General features: G+C 42.0%; 1 protein-coding gene across 1 annotated transcript in view; it reads right to left on the reverse strand.

The window, feature by feature from the left end:
• LOC147617048 (uncharacterized) overlaps window positions 1–19,371 on the reverse strand; it is a 200,325-nt gene that overhangs the window by 115,320 nt on the left and 65,634 nt on the right. Inside the window, exon 7 of the mRNA XM_086776415.1 lies at window positions 17,473–18,489. Coding sequence (XP_086632541.1) covers window positions 17,473–18,489 — 1,017 coding nt within the window. The remainder of the gene's footprint in view (window positions 1–17,472; window positions 18,490–19,371) is intronic.

Raw genomic sequence — 19,371 nt, forward strand, 5'->3', positions numbered from 1 at the left:
GGTTCTCGGCCTCGTCTAGCCTCGGGACCATTGGCGGCAGGCCCAGCACGTAGTTTTGGAGACTGGCAGGCCTTCTGCAGTCTACCAGAGGAGATCCAGGTGGAGAGGCTGAGTCACTTCAGAGGGGGGTTAATTATGAGGGATGACATTCAGGAGGCACTCACAGAGGAGTGGTTCACGCCTCTCGAGCCCGTGGCCCCACGGTGGATGGGAGCCTTTACACAGTTGGAGATCCTGATTGCTGTTAGAGCTTGCACTGAGGATGGCAGATGCCTCTACTATGAGATCCAGGATGAGGGCAGACTTCAGAGAGTGGAGGCGGAGTCGCCTTTGGTTGCAGAGTGCATCTTTCAGAGGATACGGGTAGTGGCCGCCGCTTCTCGGAAGTGGCATATTGACCCAGACCCTGCAGATGTGGACTCTGATTGGCGCATATGGGCATATGCAGCGCGCCCCTTGGCCCGGCTCCAGTGGGACCCTGGCGAGTACTAGTGGCATGATCCTTATGCATCCCTTGAGGCCACAGAGATCACCTTTTTCCAGTATACTGTTCGGTTGGGGCGACATATTTTGACGGCGAGGAGGATGGTCTCTCCAGCTGCATCGGGGCACTGGCGGCTACAAGGACTCTCACAGGAGTTCCTGAAGGATTTTTGGACCAGGCTCTGGGCTAGTCGACAGGCACGCAGGATCTCGACTTTCCAGTGGCTGGTCGCCCACAGGGGCTTTGCAGTTGGCACCTGGCTTGTCTACAGCGGTCTTCCGGCGGCCTGCGTCCGATGCGGCCACCCTATGGAGACACAGAGACATTGCCTATGGGACTGCCCTCAGGCGCAGCAGATTTGGCTCCGGATGCTGCGCATTCTGGCCCCCCTCTCTCCAGAGGGTATGTATACGTGGGGTGCCGCTGCTTGGTCAACTTGGTCAGGGCCTGCTATGGGCTATGAGACGGAGCAGGACAGCCAGGCCATCAGATTCATTAGGGGCCAGCCTCGCCTTGTTCCTTCACCTGATTTCTCGTCCGCCGGCTGTACACAGGAGAGGGATCTACGATGGGAGCTCCTCAGCAGCCTCACCATCTGGTTCACCTGCAGGGCCCGGTGTTTCAGGGCCTTTGAGGGGAGACTGGAGCCACCAACAGAGACTGTTCGGGGGATTTGGCAGGAGCTGATCCACACCTTGCGAGGACAATATGACCGCATCCGGGGCGACTCGGATGAGGCGATCTTGCGGCGCCAGGCCTTTCACACCACTTGGCGCAGCCACACGCGGGGTCCGCCCGTTGGCACTACAGGCCACCTGTTTGGCTTTTACCCCCTCCTATTGTATGATATAGCCCCTCAATTCTTTGTACTGATACTTGTACTTTTCAGCACCTAGGGAGAGTCTCCCTGGCTGCCCTGCTTTGTTCTCTGCTCTGTTTTTTTATGAACAGGAGAGGATTTTTTTGTAGCCCTACGGGCGTTCTTATATAACTAATGAAAGGATCTTTTCTCGGAAAAAAAAAAAAAAAGTCTTTGCCTTGAATTTCTAGCACAATGGACTCCTACAATGTCTGAATAGTACCCTTCCGACTAAGAGCATCGGCAATGGGGTTATTTTTGCTTGGGATGTATTCAATCATTCCCCCAAATTGTTGGACCAATTGACTCCACCTAATGGTTTGCAACCATTTAAGTGCCTAGTGATCTGTCTTAACTGTTAAGTCCCTCCCGTAAAAGAAGTGTTTCCAATGCTTAAGGGAAGTCATCACCCCCAAGAGCTCTGTCATACACCGAATAATTTTTCTCGGCGTTATTCAATTTGCGGCTATAATAAGCCACTGGCCTACCATCTTGCTGTAAAACAACTCCAATGGTAAGATTACTAGCATCGGTAATCACCTCGAAAGGATCATCCCATGACGCCAACTTCAAAACTGGTGACTCAGAGGCAACTTTATTCATTGCCTGGAATGCCTCTAAAGCCTTGCCCCATGACGGACACTTTCTGACAACGAGTCTTCACGCCCTTGTGCAAGTCAGTAAGAGGTGATGTAAGGTGAGAAAACTTGTCCATGTGGGTGTTGTAGGCCTGACAAAGACCCACAAATGAGCGGATTTCTTGGGCTGTAGTGGGAATATTCCAACTGAGAATGGCTTGTACCTTTTCACGGTCAAGGCTAATACCTGAAGACCTGATGATGTATCCCAGGTAATGGATTTCCTGTACTCCAAACTCACTCTTCTTGGCATGATAAACAACTCATTGTCCTGCAAGAGTTGCAAAACCTGTGCCACATCTCGCTCATGCTGCTCTGCAATCCCTGAAAAGATAAGAATGTCATCTTAGAAGATGAAAACGCATTTACCAATGAGATCCCAAAAAACTCGAGACATCATTTTGTTGAACGTCGCTGGTGCATTGGTGAGGCCAAAGGGCATCACCACAAATTTGTAGTGGCCACTCTCGGCCCTAAAGGCTGTTTTTGGAATGTCGACCTCAAAGATCCAAACCTGATGATAGCCACTCTTAAGATCAATCTCAGAGAAAATCTTTGCACCGTTGAGTCATTCAAGGATGTACTCTATTCTGGGCATGGGGAATCTACTCTTCACTCTTAGCTTATTGAGCGCCCTGTAATCCACACATAAGCATGCAGACTTATCCTTCTTCTGGACAAACAGAATGGGAGCAGCAAAAGGTGAGGAAGATGGTTGGATAAATCCTGACCGGAGTAGTTGGGCTAACTGCTGCTCCAGCCGCTTGCTCTCCAATGCCTTATAAAGACGGTAGGGAAACTTGCTTGGAGGTTCTGAACCAGGAATCAACTCTATGCAATGGTCCTCAGGTCTACTGGGTGGGAGAGTAGGTGGGAGGTCGTCTTGCAGCATGATGTTGCTGTATTTAGACAAAAGACCAACCATCCGTTGTTCCCTCTGGGTGCTACTTGAACTGCATTAAATTGAGACCGGACATATAACAACGCACACTCTGCTCCTTTTCTGATGGCTCTTTGGGCTTGAATGTGGGAATGAGTGGAATGCAAGGAATGCTCGGATCCCCACGAATCATGAGAGGCTCAGGAAAGCCTTCAACTATGGTGAAAGTGTTCTGCCTCCAATCAGGAATCGGTGCATACTGTCGAAACCACTGGATCCCAAGGATCATGTCACACCCTAAAAGAGGGGAGACAATGAAATCCCGCTCGAATGTGGCCCGTTGAACTTGAAACTCAAATTGGTGAGCTTTATGAGTGATGTGTGTACGTATACCAGGGCTATACCCAACCACATCTAAATGATAAGGAACCAAGGTATAGCTCACCTTGGTAGCCAGCTGTGGAGAGATGGCATCTTTAGAACTGCCCATGTCAAAGAGGACAATGAACTGTTGTTGCACTGCCATAGGCACAGATGAGAGCCTTTGTCTTTCCCTCAACCTCACTCTCTTGCTTATCATCAAATACCACTAGTGGCACTGAATTCAAAGAGGGTAAAAGCTGAACGGCATTTGAGACTGATGGTGGAGATGTGGATGATGATGCTACACTTGCTACTGGTGATGCTACACTTGCTACTGGATGATGATGCTACACTTGCTACTGGTGAAGTGGATGCCTTAACAGACTTTTCAGCTTGGAACTTAGTGCAATCTTTCTTCCCATGTCCCACAGTGTGTCAAAAGAAACAAAAGTTCTCTGTCCTCTACCATGTATATTCATCTGGCAGGAGAGAACCTCCAGCAATGTCCTCCTTAGCTTTTTCCTCGGGAGTCTCCTTGGGTGTAGAATCTTTCTTATTGTCCATTTGACCCGAAGAATTTTTATTTTGGTCCTTTTGGTCTTTGCTGTTCTGAGCCCCCTTAGATGAGTGCTGGGTAGATGACTGATGTTTGGGGTTAGGGGAAGACTGTACCTGCTTGGGCTTACCTCTGTTCAGTATCAGTGCCCATGCATAAGTCTGAGGCTCAAAATTCCTCACTGGATACATAATGGTAGTGTCTAAACCTTGAATAAGCTGCTTGAGCTTATCTACTTTTGATATGCCCAACTGTTGGGCCATTGTAATGACTGTGTTTGAATAGGTCAAAATAGGGGAACCACCCTAAGTGAGTTTGTAAAACTCATCCTCAAGATTGGTCATGTACTGTGGTGAAAGAAAACGGGCTTTGAGGTCAGCCATGAAGGTGTTCCAATGAACCCCACTTGTCTCTAATCCCAACCTCTCTACACAAGATTGTGTGATTACACATATTTGTGCACCCCTATCAATGTAGGCTTCTCCCATACCTTGTCCTTTGTGCCAAGCATCAATAACTGAGCATATATCGGAAAGCTCCTCCATTGAGTGCACCTTGACAGTGACTTTCCTTGGTTCCTTAGCTTTTGGATTCACCCACCTTTTCCACTCTCTTCTTAGTCTTGGACAAAGCTCCATGAGTTGGCCAGATGATATGTCTACCTTCTTGTTGAGAAGATTCTCCTTCAGCACATAATTTGTTTGACCATCTCCAATAGGCAAATCTGTTGCTTGATAGTGTCTTCTTGGCTTAGCCTTCTTTTTGCTTGTTGATGCTTCTTCTTGTCGTTTCCCTTGCTTGGACTTTTCTTGATCACCTTCAGACTCTTTTTCTCGATTCTTTTCATGGACATAACATCAAGCTCTTGATCTGTAGTCACTTCTTCCACTTGTATTGAACTTACAACTACTTTGCCTTTCTTCTTAGGTGTCAAACCACTAAAGCTTGGTTGGTCCTTGATTTCCACTGCAAAATCATTACTCCGATTAGGCAAGGTTGATGGTAAAGGATACATATCTCCGCCTCCTCTAGAAGGTTTATCACAGTTAGGTCTTGTATGGCCCCATTCACCACAATTAAAACAATTATAGGGTTCAAAACTTCTTCTAAGCACTCCTCTGCCTCTACCATTCTCTTCATTATGTCCTTCACTATATGCTTCATTTCCTAGACTAGGTGGCCTATATCCTCTACCTCTTCCTTTCCCAATCCCTAGCAAATGTAAACTAAGGTTCTTGAAGAGACTAACTACTTCATGCATCTCATTTTTTTATTTCAACATCATTTTGGCTTTTCACTAACAGTTCAGATCAGGTTTGCACTAAATTCTTTACTTCTCCTTTAACTCCCTCCTCCATAATCTCCACCTATGGCTTACTTCCTTACTAAGCTAACCCAAGCTAATCATCTTCCATTCTTTCTCCCTAGCTTACTCCACAGCTTCTTCAAAAGTTCGAATATTCTTTAGGTGGCCTATATTCTCTACCTCTTCCTCTTCCAACCCCTAACAAATTCAAACTAAGGTTCTTGAAGAGGCTAACTACTTCATGCTTCTCCTTTTTTTAATTCAACACCATTTTGGATTTTCACTAACAGTTGAGATGAGGTTTGCACTAAATTCTTGACTTCTCCTTTAACTCCCTCCTCCATAATCTCCACACTATAGCTTACTTCCTTACTAAGCTGACCCAACCTAATCATATTCCATTCTTTCTCCCTAGCTTACTCCACAGCTTCTTCAAAAGTTCGAATATTTTTTAACTCCACCTTCAATCTTAAATTTTCCCTTAAACCAGCAAAACAAATCTATCTTTCTTCAACATAGATGGAGGGGTTTTATTTCCTAAAGCAATACACCACCTATTCCACAACTTTGTGAAGTGTTGAACAGTAAACATAGATATCCACATTGTCCATGGGTCTCTTGCTTGCAAGGAAACTTCATGGCCCTTCAACCATTGTCGGGCCTAACCCTGTAAGCAGTAACAAAGAATCCTTAGCATAAAGATAGACTCTTTCTTGCTTTTGATCAAACAAGTGATTTCCAATTGCTCCACAAATGTTTTGGCATCTTCATGTGGAAACCCATGGAAAAATGAAAAATCTTGAGCCATATGAGCACAATTGACAAACCAAAGATCCTTGAAATAGGTTCTTCAGTGGGGACTCCAAAAGGATGTGAGGTGACAAGCAACAATCAATCTTTGCCTCTACAACTTCTTTCTGTCAACTCTCAACCCTTAAAACATATAAGAGGAACACCCTTTGATTCTTTGCTAAATCCCAAAAAAAACCATGATCAACTCTGGCTGAACCAACAATGAACTCTCCAAGAAGCTTTCACAATGATTTTTTAAAACAAAAAAGAGGATATGGTATAATGCTAGATATTGGGTAAGTGTACACCCAATTGAGAAGCAAGCCACTGACACACTTGAATAGAATAAAACCCAGAACTCTTGGCCTCACACATAAAGTCCCATGAGCATGATAAACAACCAACCAATCACCATAGCCATCCAAAGGAAATCAAACACTGTTGATATATAGCAAGAAACTTGACTTTATACAAAAGACCACTACTGAGTATATCCATGAGATAGATATTAATCCAATTCTAGGATTAACAAGAGCTACAACCATTATCTTACATCAAGGAGTCATGGTAGATACACCAAAGGGTGATACATTCAAGATATAAAGCAATAGTGTCCAAAGCAACAACTTGGACGGGCGTCCGTAATGGTGTGACGGAGTATTTATGGTGATTCCCGCTTCAAGAGTGTGTGGTAGCAAGCTAGGATGAAGTCCTAAGTAATGTCCTTCATGGATATATTATGAGAGTAATCATTGTAATAACATTAAGACTCTAATGAGCCTAAAGTACCCGGCCGGCCATAGTTTAAGTGAGTATGAACACTTATGGCCATGTATATAAGTGAATTTCTCTCATAATACAACATACTCTCCCATTGTCCAATTGAGTCTTACTCTTGCTAATCCTCTTACTAATCTCTCTCCCTAATGCATGCTAGTGAGTGTGTGTGAGTGAAGTGAGGTGAGAGGAGGGACGAGGACCCATCATGCAACGCGGCGGTGTGATAACGCTCGCGGGAGATGCGATGGAATTACTTCTCAAGGAGTTGTAGAGCTTGGAGACCTCAAGGGTTACGAGCTCGGCCATTGGAAAGATCCTGGAGTGTGAACACTTATGGCCATGTATATAAGTAAATATCTCTCAAAATACAACATACTCTCCCTTTGTGCAATTGAGTCTTGCTCTTGCTAATCCTCTTGCTAATCTCTCTCCCTAATGCATGCTAGTGAGTGTGTGTGAGTAAAGTGAGGTGAGAGGAGGGACGAGGACCCGTAGTGCAACGCGGCGGTGTGACAACGCTCGCGGGAGACGCGGTGGAATTGCTTCTCAAGAAGTTGTAGAGCTTGGAGACCCAAGGGTTATGAGCTCGGCCATTAGAAAGATCCTCACAACAATTACGATTCACCAGGTAAGCTCTTTTTGGATGTGTTTCAAAGAGGGTTAGGGTGAGCCATAACATTTTTGGCGCCGTTGCCGGGGAGCCATCCCTTGGCTTTTTCTATCGTTTTACCTCTAATCTACACATAACCCATTGCCCATTATCTTGATTAATGGTTTCCCATGAAAAAGAGATGGATTTGATAGTGATTTGTGTGAGACTTGGTGTAGAATAGCTCTCTTTTTTGTTTTTGAATTTTTGTTTTTGAAAAGAATGCTTTTTGCTTATTTTTGAGATTAATTTGTGTTTTTGTTGTTGTTTTTTTGGTTTTTCATGTTCTTGGGAGTTGCACATAGTTTGTATTAGGCTTAGTTTACATCCTTTGCATCAAACAATGCAAGAGAATGCAATTCTTAGTGTATGTTAGCTCTCTTTAGTTTAAACATAGATCTAAGATCATTAATTTTAGTTTAATTGTATGTTTGTTGTTGAAATTGTTTGGATTAGAGTGTTAGCAAGCATTCGGAGTAGCTTAATCTTTCAAAAAATTTCTTAAAACCATCAAAAAGCCTTTGAATTTGACTAATTTCTCTTAATGGACTGGTTTTTGTCATTAAGGGTGATTAATCCTGTTCACGAGGCTAAAAATTTTAAAAATGTGTTAATTGGGATCTAAATTGATCATATGAGTAGTTGAAATTGGAATTTTTTAGTGTTTTGAGAGCATTTAGATGCATCAAAACACCTAATCATATCAATCTTCTGATCAATTGGAGAAATTTGACTCTCTTTGCTTAATTCTGCCTTAAAGAGGAGACTATAATTAAGAGTAATTAATCTCTTAATCTAGATTAATTTACACAATTGTTGATGTACAAAGATTAGTTTTCCCTTGCTCTATCCAATGATGTGCTCAATTGTGTGAATTAATTAGAGATTAATGGTTAATTAGAGTTCTTGATTAGTGTAAAAGAGGGAAAGATTAATGAAATGATTAATCTTGGATTAATCCTTAATCACTTTTTTACATAACTCACTAAGACTAATGAGCATTCAATGAGTAGATGCTCATGAGTTATCAATTTGTCCATTTTATGAAGAGTGTAAGGTGTGTCATTAAAAGATTGACTTTTTTTATTCCCATTTACCTTTTTGGAAAAATGTCCATACCCTTTTCATTTTAAATTCAAAAATATTTTTCTCCAAAAAGGAAAATTCGTATTTCCCACTAGACTCCAAGAGAAAAAAAAAAGGTGTGAAAGACCAGGCCGTGAAAAGGACCACGACAACCACAAACAAGGTATCTTAATAGTATTAAAATGTTGGGTGGAGAAGCAGCTACTTGTAGCTCAAGGCTACTATGAAGATGCCAATCAAATTTGGGTGCCTCGACAGTCAAAACCTCTTCCTCAACGCAGCACTCGAAAGCCAAGGAAGAAGAAGAGTACTCCACAACACCGTCAAAAGCCTATGCGAGTTCCTCAAAGAACTCTACCAATGCAACAAGTGTGGGTACCAAAAACACTGCTGCAAGCACAAGGGTACTACCAAAGAAATACCAAAGCTTGGGTCCCCAAGCGCATAACAAAGTCCCCTAAGCTTGCTCAAAGAAAAAAGCCTCAACACCAAGCACATCGGCCACCAAGTTACAGTGTTCGTCAAAGATGGATGTCTATGCATGTACTTCAACAACAACGATACTATGATGGTAATTCCATCATATGGTTGCCAAAATCGAACAATGTGAAAAAAACCTCACCATCGACTTCAACCCCAACAACTTTACCTAAAGTTCGACAAGAATAGAGGCCCAAGAAACAGCAAGCAAATCACTCAACCACTCTCGTGCATTCAGCACCAACACGAGCTTGTCTGTTCAAGCAAACAATCAGCAGTCTTCCCTACTACCTCGATATCATTTCAGCAACAAATTCAAGAAGCAATACGGAGACTTAGGAGCACATCAAAAACAGAATAACAATGCTCGTCACCCCTCTGAAAGTAAGAAATGAGCGCATAAGAAGCTGTTGCTTGTAAATCATGATATAGATGACCTATAAAATCAAAAATAAAAATAAAAAAGGTCAAAATCTGCAAATTCACGGAATTCCATCTCACAGAATTACAATTCACGGAATTCCATCTCACGGCTTAAGAACCTGGACTTTCACAATTTAAGCCCATCACGAATAAAGCCATATCACGCAATAGCCACTATATATTTGTTAAGCTTATTGCTTACTATTCTTTTGGCTAAATTAATGTAACAGCTGCTCCATGAGTACATATCCATACTCATGCACTGTAGAACATAAAGCCTCACCATCGACAACTTCCAGGTACATCTCTAGATGGGGGGCCATGGTCGGCGAAAGCCTAGTCAATGGTACAACCCATCACCTGGAATTTTCCTTCAAATTACAACCCTCTCCAAACGACGCCACCATCTTCACAAATCAATGATCTTCAATCCTTAGTGAAGATATCTATACTAGCCTCGCAAGTCGACGTAATTCTTTCAATCCTCACCAACAAGTGGCCACTTCAACACAGAGCAGTTCAATAAGAGTCTATATGACTCAATTCTTGTACTTCATGAAAATCTACTTCTAAGAAGACTTAAATATACATAAAAACATAAAAAGCAAATGGACAGAAGAAGATAGGATCAGGTCCTATACTCAACAACATTTGACAAAAATCCTGCCACACAAAGGTATCATCACAAGTCAATTACTTCAAAGGATGAATGTCGCTTCAATGAATCAAATGAGGAACTGAGAATCACCATCTCGTTCTGATGATTAAGTCTACGTTTCTCCGGATCCTTCTTTCTTCTCTCCCATTATTAACATCTCTTAGTGTCTCCACTAACAAAAGTCACATGTAACATTGCCGATGATTGCCAAAAACAAATTGAGTCAAAAAAAAAAAGACACACAAATATAAAAATGCAATCATTCGCAAAAAACCCACCCACTATCCCGTTACGAATTTCCAATAAACCACTAACATCTTCATTGATTAACTAGATTTTCTTCTTTCCTCCGGAGGAACATTGAACATCATTCAACATCAAAGCCATCGACAAGCTTGTTCATTCTCCCCACACAAAGGCCTTCAACGCGATCACCATCAGGAAGGGGAAATGTTAATTCAATTCTAGGATTAACAAGAGCTACCACCATTATCTTACATCAAGGAATCATGGTAGATACACCAAAGGGTCATACATTCAAGATATAAAGCAATATTGTCCAAAGCTACAACTTAGACGAACGCCCGTAATGGTGTGACGGAGTATTTATGGCGATTCCCGCTTCAAGAGCATATAGTAGCAAGTTAGGATGAAGTCCTAAGTGATATACTTCATGGATATATTATGAGAGTAGTCATTGTAATAGCATTAGGGCTCTTATAAGCCTAAAGTGCCCAGCCGGCCATAGTTTAAGTGAGTGTGAACACTTATAGCCATGTATATAAGTGAATTTCTCTCATAATACAACATACTCTCCCATTGTGCAATTGAGTCTTGCTCTTGCTAATCCTCTTGCTAATCTCTCTCCCTAATGTATGCTAGTGAGTGTATGTGAGTGAAGTGAGGTGAGAGGAGAAACAAGGACCCGTAGTGCAACGTGGCGGTGTGACAACGCTCGCAGGAGACGCGGTGAAATTGCTTCTCAAGAAGTTGTAGAGCTTGGAGATGTCAAGGGTTACGAGCTCAGCCATTGGAAAGATCCTCACGACAATTGCAGTTCACCAAGTAAGCTCTTTTTGGATGTGTTTCAAGGAGGGTTAGGGTGAGCCATAACAATAGATACATGACTTTGCTTTAGCAAAAGATACAAGACATAAAGTTAGTCACTATCCACATCTTCTTCTTCCACTATTTCTGCATCAATTACCTAGTCTGATAGATCTCGAGCAATACGTACATTACCCAATCCTGTTGATAGTTGGAGTAAGACAAACCATGTTAGTGTAGAAAGAACCTACGATGTTTAGTGAAAAACCCATAGTTGAGATGTGTTGTAGCCATGGTTCTAGTACGAGAAACAGAATCATGATGTTAATCTTTTGACCACCTCCCAAATCTATACAGCAAATAAAACTTTGGTACAAGTTCAGAGAGTTCATTAAGGTGTGACATCAGCTTATGTTAAACTCTTCTCTCCTTATTGGGATTGACTTTGTCTTTCTAACTCATAGCAAAGCTCTTATGATGCAAATAAAACTTTGGTAGCTACAAGTTCAGAGAGTTCATTAAGGTGTGACATCAGCTTATGTTAAACTCTTCTCTCCTTATTGGGATTGACTTTGTCTTTCTAACTCAAAGCAAAGCTCTTATGATGCCTATTAGTGGATACATTACGCGAATGCACTCACACAATACCCAACACATCCCAACAACCAACTGTCTTCAGATTGAGGAGACAAGCTTTTCCATAAACACAAACTCCACCAACTATGAAGTTGTCAACCAAGAAGAATACCTAAGACTCTTGCTTATGTTGACCCTTGTATTGATGAAAAGAAGTGGGACTATACTTCACATGAACACAAAATCAAAAAAATATGTGGCTATCAAAAAGTTGTAATTGAACACAGCCTCAACCGGTTTCCGAATCTTCAAAAACTTTATCCCCTTCACAAGGCGACCTTTATACTTTGATCGTTAACGATGGCAGCTCACAAGACCACCATCTTCAGTGTTGTATCTTTACCAAGCGTGAGTGAAGGTCTTCAGGTGGGACTACCACCAACAGCTTCAAGTTATGCACCAACCTTTGCTTCTGTGACGTTCTCAACACCCTTTAAAGCAAACCCAACAGCCTCTTCTATTGAGTGAGCCTCAGCATGGGTTACCTGAGGACAAAACTAAGCTAGGCAGAATTTACACAACAGAGCATACTCAGCCCTCTTCGGAAAAAAAACAGCAAGGTCTCCTCCATTCATGGCCAAAAGCTCTTGATCATGTCTATTTATAGCATTTCAGGCTCGAGATTCTTCGGTGATGATTGGTTCTTTCCTTGCCGACTTCAGTTCCATATGTATCATCACATGCTTGCTACTCAGAAAAACAACCCTCACCAGCTTCATGCTGCTCCCATACGGTTGCTAAATTTGTCTACCTTGCTTCTTCTCAATGATCAAGAAAATTCTGGCGACCAGCTCCTTCAAAGATTTCTTCACGTGCTTGCATCACCTTGACGTGTCGCTTTCACCAATCGGTGGCCACTAAGGTATTAGATACCTTAGTCAAAATCTCTCAAAAAGCTTTTGTTTATTACCTTTATATACAAGATATAAAAAATACTCCATTACCACCATTGGCCAATACCTTAATGCTACCAAACTTTGGTCATCTCTTAATCTAATCACATCAGAAGAAGCCCAAAAAAAAAAAAGCCTTTGTGATGATGAATTCCTAAAATGATGAACCACTACACCCTGTCTTTTCAGGCAACCATTGTCAGAGTTTTCTATCCCTAGACATCATTACCAATGTGCTACTATGGGGTTCAAAGCATATCAACTATGCAGAGATCTTGACAAGATACATCATCATCTCTTGAGCCATGACATTCCCACACAATGCATCAAGCACAATACTATAAATATACAAAATGTAACGATGCATTTCAAAGCACAACCCCCTCTACTCTGATAAGCAAACATACTATAATACCTATCCCAAGTACAAACCAATCATCATTGCTTGACACAAAAACACTAGGGTTCTATACATATATACATCTTTTTTTGGTTTGTTTTTCCAGCCTCACAGCGTCCTATCTCTTTAATGCCAGTCATATATAAATTGGTTACCAAGATGCTTGTTAATAGAATAAAAGGTGTCTTACATGCAGGTTTGCATCCTGCGCAGTTTAAATTATCTACATGGCCTCTACATGTGCAATTGTGTATAGTACAATCAATAATCATAGCATATGTCAAGTTCTATCTTCAGCTCTTACCTTGGTCGAGCAAACAGATTGACAATTGCATGTTTAAAGCAATGGAACACCTATGGAAAACCAAGGCAGATAGAAAAGGGTTACGTTTGTTAAGACAAGACCTGAACTGTTCGCCCAAAATGCATGGTGTGTTTGCACCTTATCTTGGGGAGTTCATCAAAGTTTTCATTGATGATACCTACATATACAGTAGTAGAATTTTGCATTGTGAAAAACTGATGCATGCATTTGAGACTTTAGATAGAAGTGGTGGTCAACTTAATCCAAAAAAATGTTTCCTTGCTCAACGTAAAGTCCTTTTGCTTGGACATGTTATTTCAGAAAATGGTATTGAAGTAGACGATGACAAGGTGAAAGCTTTAGTGCTCTTACCTTCTGATAAAGACACAAAGCAATTAATGGTTTTTATTCACAAGGTCAAGTATATGAGTAGGTTTATTCCTTTGGGAGGTGGTCAAAAGATTAACATCATGATTCTGTCTCTTGTACTAGAACCATGGCTACAACACATCTCAATTGAGGGTTTTCCACTTAACATCCATGGTTCTTTCCACGGTGAATGGTTTGTCTTACTGTAACTACCAACAAGATTGGGTAATGTACGTATTTCTCGGGATCTACCAGACTAGGTAATTAATGCAGAAATACTAAAAGAAGAAAATGTGGATAGTAACTAACTTTATGTGTATATTTTGTATCTTTTGGTAAAGAGAAGTCTTGTATCCATCTCATGGATATACCCACCAGTGGTCTTTTGTATAAAGTCAAGTTTCTTGCTATATATCAACAGTGTTTGATTTCCTTGAGATGACTATGGTGATGGGTTGGTTGTTTATCATTCTCATGGAACTTTATGTGTGAGGCTAAGAGTTGTGGGTTTTATTCTATTCAAGTGTGTCAGTGACTTGCTTGTCAGTTGGGTGTACACTTACCCAATATCTAGCATTATACTATATCTACTTTTTTGGGATAAGAAATAATTGTGAAATCTTCTTGGGAAGTTCATGTTGGTTCAGCCAGAGTAAGTCATGGTTGTTTTTGGGATTTAACTGAGAATCAAAGGGTGTTCCTCTTATATGTATTACGGTTGAGAGTTGACAAAGAGTAGTTGTAGAGGCAAAGACTGATTGCTGCTCGTCACCTCACAACGCCAATCTGATATGGCTTCACAAAGCTATTTTTTGGCATTAATTTCAGCAAGTCTTCTTTCCACGAGGATGGCAAGCTTCCAACATTCCAATAGTGATTCACCATAAGCAAAATTGGCGATCTCAAAATATCCCAGAACATCTGAAAGAACTTCACTGTCAAACCATCCCAGCCTAGAGACTCCCACATCTTACATGTGTGTGCATCATATCAGAAGATACCATCTATCCAAACATGCCAAGCAATGCAAAACAACATTATGATGAAACGTTAACCCTTTGACTGTGCATCTTCTGATATGTGCATCATATCAGAAGATACCATCTATCCAAACGTGCCAAGCAATGCAAAACAACATTATGATGAAACGTATAACCCTTTGACTGCAACATGAGCTATGCCCACAAATCACACGCATCCAAAGCACTCATTGTCTACACCCAATCTTTCCGTTCAGAGGACATCATATGAGAGCCGTGAGAGGTGTTATCATGAAAGTCAGGGGAATCATTAAAATCCCATGTGATGAAAGCATTCGAAATCCATGGGTATGCGCATAAGAAGCGCCACATCTCAGCTCTATATGCTGAAGTGTGCGAAGCATAAACACTCGCAAATTCATAGAGTTCTCCTTGAACCATACATTGTATCAACCATTTGGATCATTGTGGGCTAATACAAGCTGTAAATCATGCTTAACCATTATGAGGATACCAAAAAAAGATCGAGATCTTGCATAGAAGATTTGATATCAAGAGAAGACTCCCTGTCTTCCAGCAAAACTACGATGATTATGCTCTCGCAAACAGGCCACATGGGGATGCATAGTATTTACATATGACCAAAGCAACCTCCATTTATTCCAATCACAGAGGCCTTGTATAGTGTAAGTAAAACACCGGATTGGTATAGACATATTTACAATGCAAGCAATGTAGAGGCTACACCTCAACTTGCATGGCAGCCTAGTTGGTCAAGTCATCATGCAGAGAATGTTTTGCAGTTTGAAAATCAGCCATATTTTTGTGCATGGAATTCACTTCATCATGTGCAAATAAAGAATCATCTCTGACTACATGCGCCCGCATCCTTCCTACTCCTGTAATATTTCCTGAAGTGTCTGGCACAATGGTCGGTGAAGTAGATGTAGAAGCTCCTTCCGTCCAGTTGTGAGAGACCAGGGATCTTTGTCTAGAAGATATTGTTTTTTTGGGAGTCTGCCATGTATCAAAGTCAGGTTTGTCTTTATCTTTCACATTCATCACATGAGTGCCTGTCGAGGTAACTTTTGCCTTTCCTTTTTCCAAACCTACATGCTGTAATGATTTACATTCTTGCTCTTTGAATTTGCACAAATGACATAGGAGCAGTTTGAGGAGAGGGCATGGCCGCAATAAAAGCGAAGGACATTCTAATTGCATATATCTAAACTTTTTGCAAGCAAAGCAAGAACCTTCAAAATTTTCCCATTTAATTTTAAAAAAAACTTCTTGTGTCGGAATCCCTTGCATTTCAATATTCATTGCAACACTGTCAAGGGTTTGTTTGTATGTATCCCAAAGGATACAAAATTTGTTAACACTGCCAGAAGATCCAGCAAGGCATACAACCTTACTCAGTGATTCAACCAAAAAAGGCAATGCGGGGCGCATATGAACTAGGAGATCCACCACTTCAACCCATATTGGGCACGTGTGTTTGATAAAATTCTAATAGTCCTGGGTGGGCAACCAAGGGTACACATGCACCATTTGTTGTCCAAAGAACAAGGGCGACTTTTAAAATAGCATTTGTTTATATGCTTGGATTCACTAAGAATGCCCTCATAGAAGCCTCTCGCTGCAGAGTAAACCCCTTACCACAAAACATCCACCAAGCATGGCTTTTATCCATTGCCCAATGTCTGTTGCAGCAGCAGTCATTTTACTAGGAAAAAAAAGATTACTTTTATCCATTGCCCAATGTCTATTGCAGCAGGCATTTTACTAAGAAAAAAAAAGATTACCGCTTTTTGAGATAGTGTTGTGACGGGGTCAAAGAGTACATGACAGGGGATTTTCAAACGGAAACCCGGTACAAGTGCATCCCATGCTGGTCGGATGTACGCAAAGCCTTCCTGAAGAGTGTCGCAAAACTGTTGCAATTCGGGGTTGTCAAAACGGAAAGAATGCGAATCAGAATGCAATTGTCTGCATTTCGGATCAACAAACAATTCCCTTCTATGGTAAGTAGCTACAGATTGGGCCATGAGGAAAAAGAGAGGAGAAACACAGGCGGAAGATACAAGAGGCACAAAAAAACAAGAAGACGCAGACACAGAGAAGAGAAGGGAGAAAAGCAAAAAATAAGAGAAAAGCAGGCAAATTATTTAACACAGAAGAAAAAGGAGAGACAAAGAGAAAGGGTGCACACACACACACACAATCTCTCACACACACAGTTGCACCCAAAAAGATGAGAAATGGAAGATTTACAAGCAGTAGGAGAGGGAGCAGGCGACAGACGGCACACACGTAAGGCTGCAGAGACAGCAACTGGCGGGAGCAGGCAGGGCAGTCGACACTGCAGAGGCAGCAGACGAGAGGAGGGTGACCAGCGCTGCAAGGATGACACAGCGAAGGACGACAGGCAGTAGCCGGGGCTGTGCAGGCAGTAGGCGGCTCTGCAAAACTCTCATTCCACACACACCATCTAGCCCATCTACATACATTGTAGTCCAAGTAACTCCACTTGGCCTACATAAACCCATCTAGCTCATCCACATACACTGTAGTCTGTGCGCTTTTATGTTTCTGGGAGAGGGGCCTTTGAGGCTCCAAATAGGTGAAGACCTGAAAAGTGTGTGGGCATGTTTGGACCATGCAAGCTGCCCACCCTCACTCACACCGGCTTAAAAAACCTCAAAACATGTAATGAAACCTTCAAAATCAGCCAACGGGGATGCAAAAGACAGCTGCCTAATCACAGCTTTGTGTGTAAAACATTAACCACCATGGCTACAGTTATGCAAGTAATTACCAGGGCTTAATCACAAAACGCTCTTCATAGTAAGCCAAAAGACTGATTAGATTGAACCTGCATTCACGAACCTTCTGAAGGTGCTCTTGATGCCGCTTGTGGAGCTCATCTTCCAACGACTCTGTCCTTGTTTCTATCTCCTTCAACTGCCTTAGCTTCATGTCAGCAAGATTTCTCTTCTCAATAAGCTTCTGAAGGCTCTTTCTCACTTCTTCCTCTTTCCTTTCAACGATTGATTCTCGCTTCCTGAGGTTACCCTCCTGCTCAGTCAAGTCCTCTGCCATCTTCTCCTGCTCTTTCTGGACCTTGGAATGCAGCATGTGGCAACGTTGTTGCTCACTCTTGACTTGAGCTTCAAATCCTTCCAAAAACTCCTGCTTCTGCAGTATCTCCTCCTCCTGCTGTTTGAGCCTATCTTCCCACGCTTTCATCTTCTCATCTGCCGATTTGATATACTGAGCAGCTTCTTGACGCTCACTAGAAATGCGTTCCCAGGCTTCATCTATGTTTCTCTTAGAGACTTCAAGATCTCCTTGAGCCTCCTCAAGGGATTTCTTCTCTCCTTCTAGTTTTGCCATGAGGTCACCGATCTGAAGTCGTTCCTCCTTACTCTGTTTCTGAATGTTTTTTAGCAGCTTCTCCCTTGCATTGAGCTTTCGACCCAGGCTTTCAACTGCAAGGCATTTGCCCTCTAGATCTTTTTCAATGCTTCCCAGTATCACTTCTTTAGCTGCAATCCTTTCCTCTTTTTCCTTGGTGGCTTCCTTTTCCTTGCTTTCCATTGCCCTTTCCTCCTGTAGTTTTTCCCATTCTGCTTTTAGCTTTTCCTTCTCGTCCTTGCACTGAACAAGCATAGTTTTCTCTTTGGCAAGAATCTGCAGCTCCTGTTCCTGAACACGTACCTTCTGTTTATTCAGAGTTTCCATTTCCATTTGCAAGTCACACATTGTCCTTTTCAACTGTTTTTCTAAGACTTCAACCTGCTGCCTTTTTTCCTGAATCAAAGATTCCTCTATGACAATTTCTGCAGCCTTTTTCTGCACTTCAGCCAAGGACACAGCTGCTGCTCTTTCACTTTCTGCAACAGCCTAAATTAAGGAACAGTTAAGCTCAGAGAGAGAAAATCTACACAAAGTTTCCCCCAAAAACATTTCATACAACTACATAAATGCCTACATCCATACAAAAACAAATACATACATGCATGCATGTGTACATGCATACATAACACACATATATACATACATACACCTTTAGGAAGCATCTTGACACACTCCAAAGAGGACTGCTCTGCTCTGTTATCACACAACAAAATGGTATGATGTATCCCCCCAGAAGAGCACAGAGAGCACAATCTCCAAAGGCATCCTCATAAAACATCTGGGGTTCTTAAGCAATAAGCTGTGCATTTGATCCTCAAGTGAAAGATACAGCCCCCTCCTACAGCAAGATATGAGAAGCGCAATTTCTCTGCCATACAATCTGAGCCTCTATGTATCCTTAAATACAGTGCTCAATGTTATGACCGTCTAGTGCGTGTGATAGGAAGGAGCTCTACATCTACCAATTTTGCCTAAATGCCCATTCATCTCCCACTCCTACTCGAATAGAGTGAAATATTCTCATCCTCTCCTAGTAGAATAGAGTGAAATATTCCCATTAGCCTGCAAGGGAATCTCTGCAAGAAAACACTCTTACACGAGAAACAGGGATGTTTGCAACTGCTCCTCTAAACATCCAAGGAATGGTCGAATCAATCCACGTGACTGTCCTCTAAAATCCCTCAAAAACCTGATGTGAGCATATCCCTCTCTGCCTTTAGGAGGCCTTTAAGGCCATCCATGCTCCAATTAAGGAGGTTAAGCCTCTATCTAATGTCAACCATTGCATATAACCACTAACAGGATGCATCCATGCTCATCACAGGCACAATCATTCCATATGATGGATTGTCTATCTCTCTGAGTGGC

The sequence above is a fragment of the Cibotium barometz genome, chromosome 37 (genome assembly GCF_041138505.1).
Source record: "Cibotium barometz isolate CiBa-2024 chromosome 37, ASM4113850v1, whole genome shotgun sequence".
Taxonomy (NCBI): domain Eukaryota; kingdom Viridiplantae; phylum Streptophyta; class Polypodiopsida; order Cyatheales; family Cibotiaceae; genus Cibotium; species Cibotium barometz.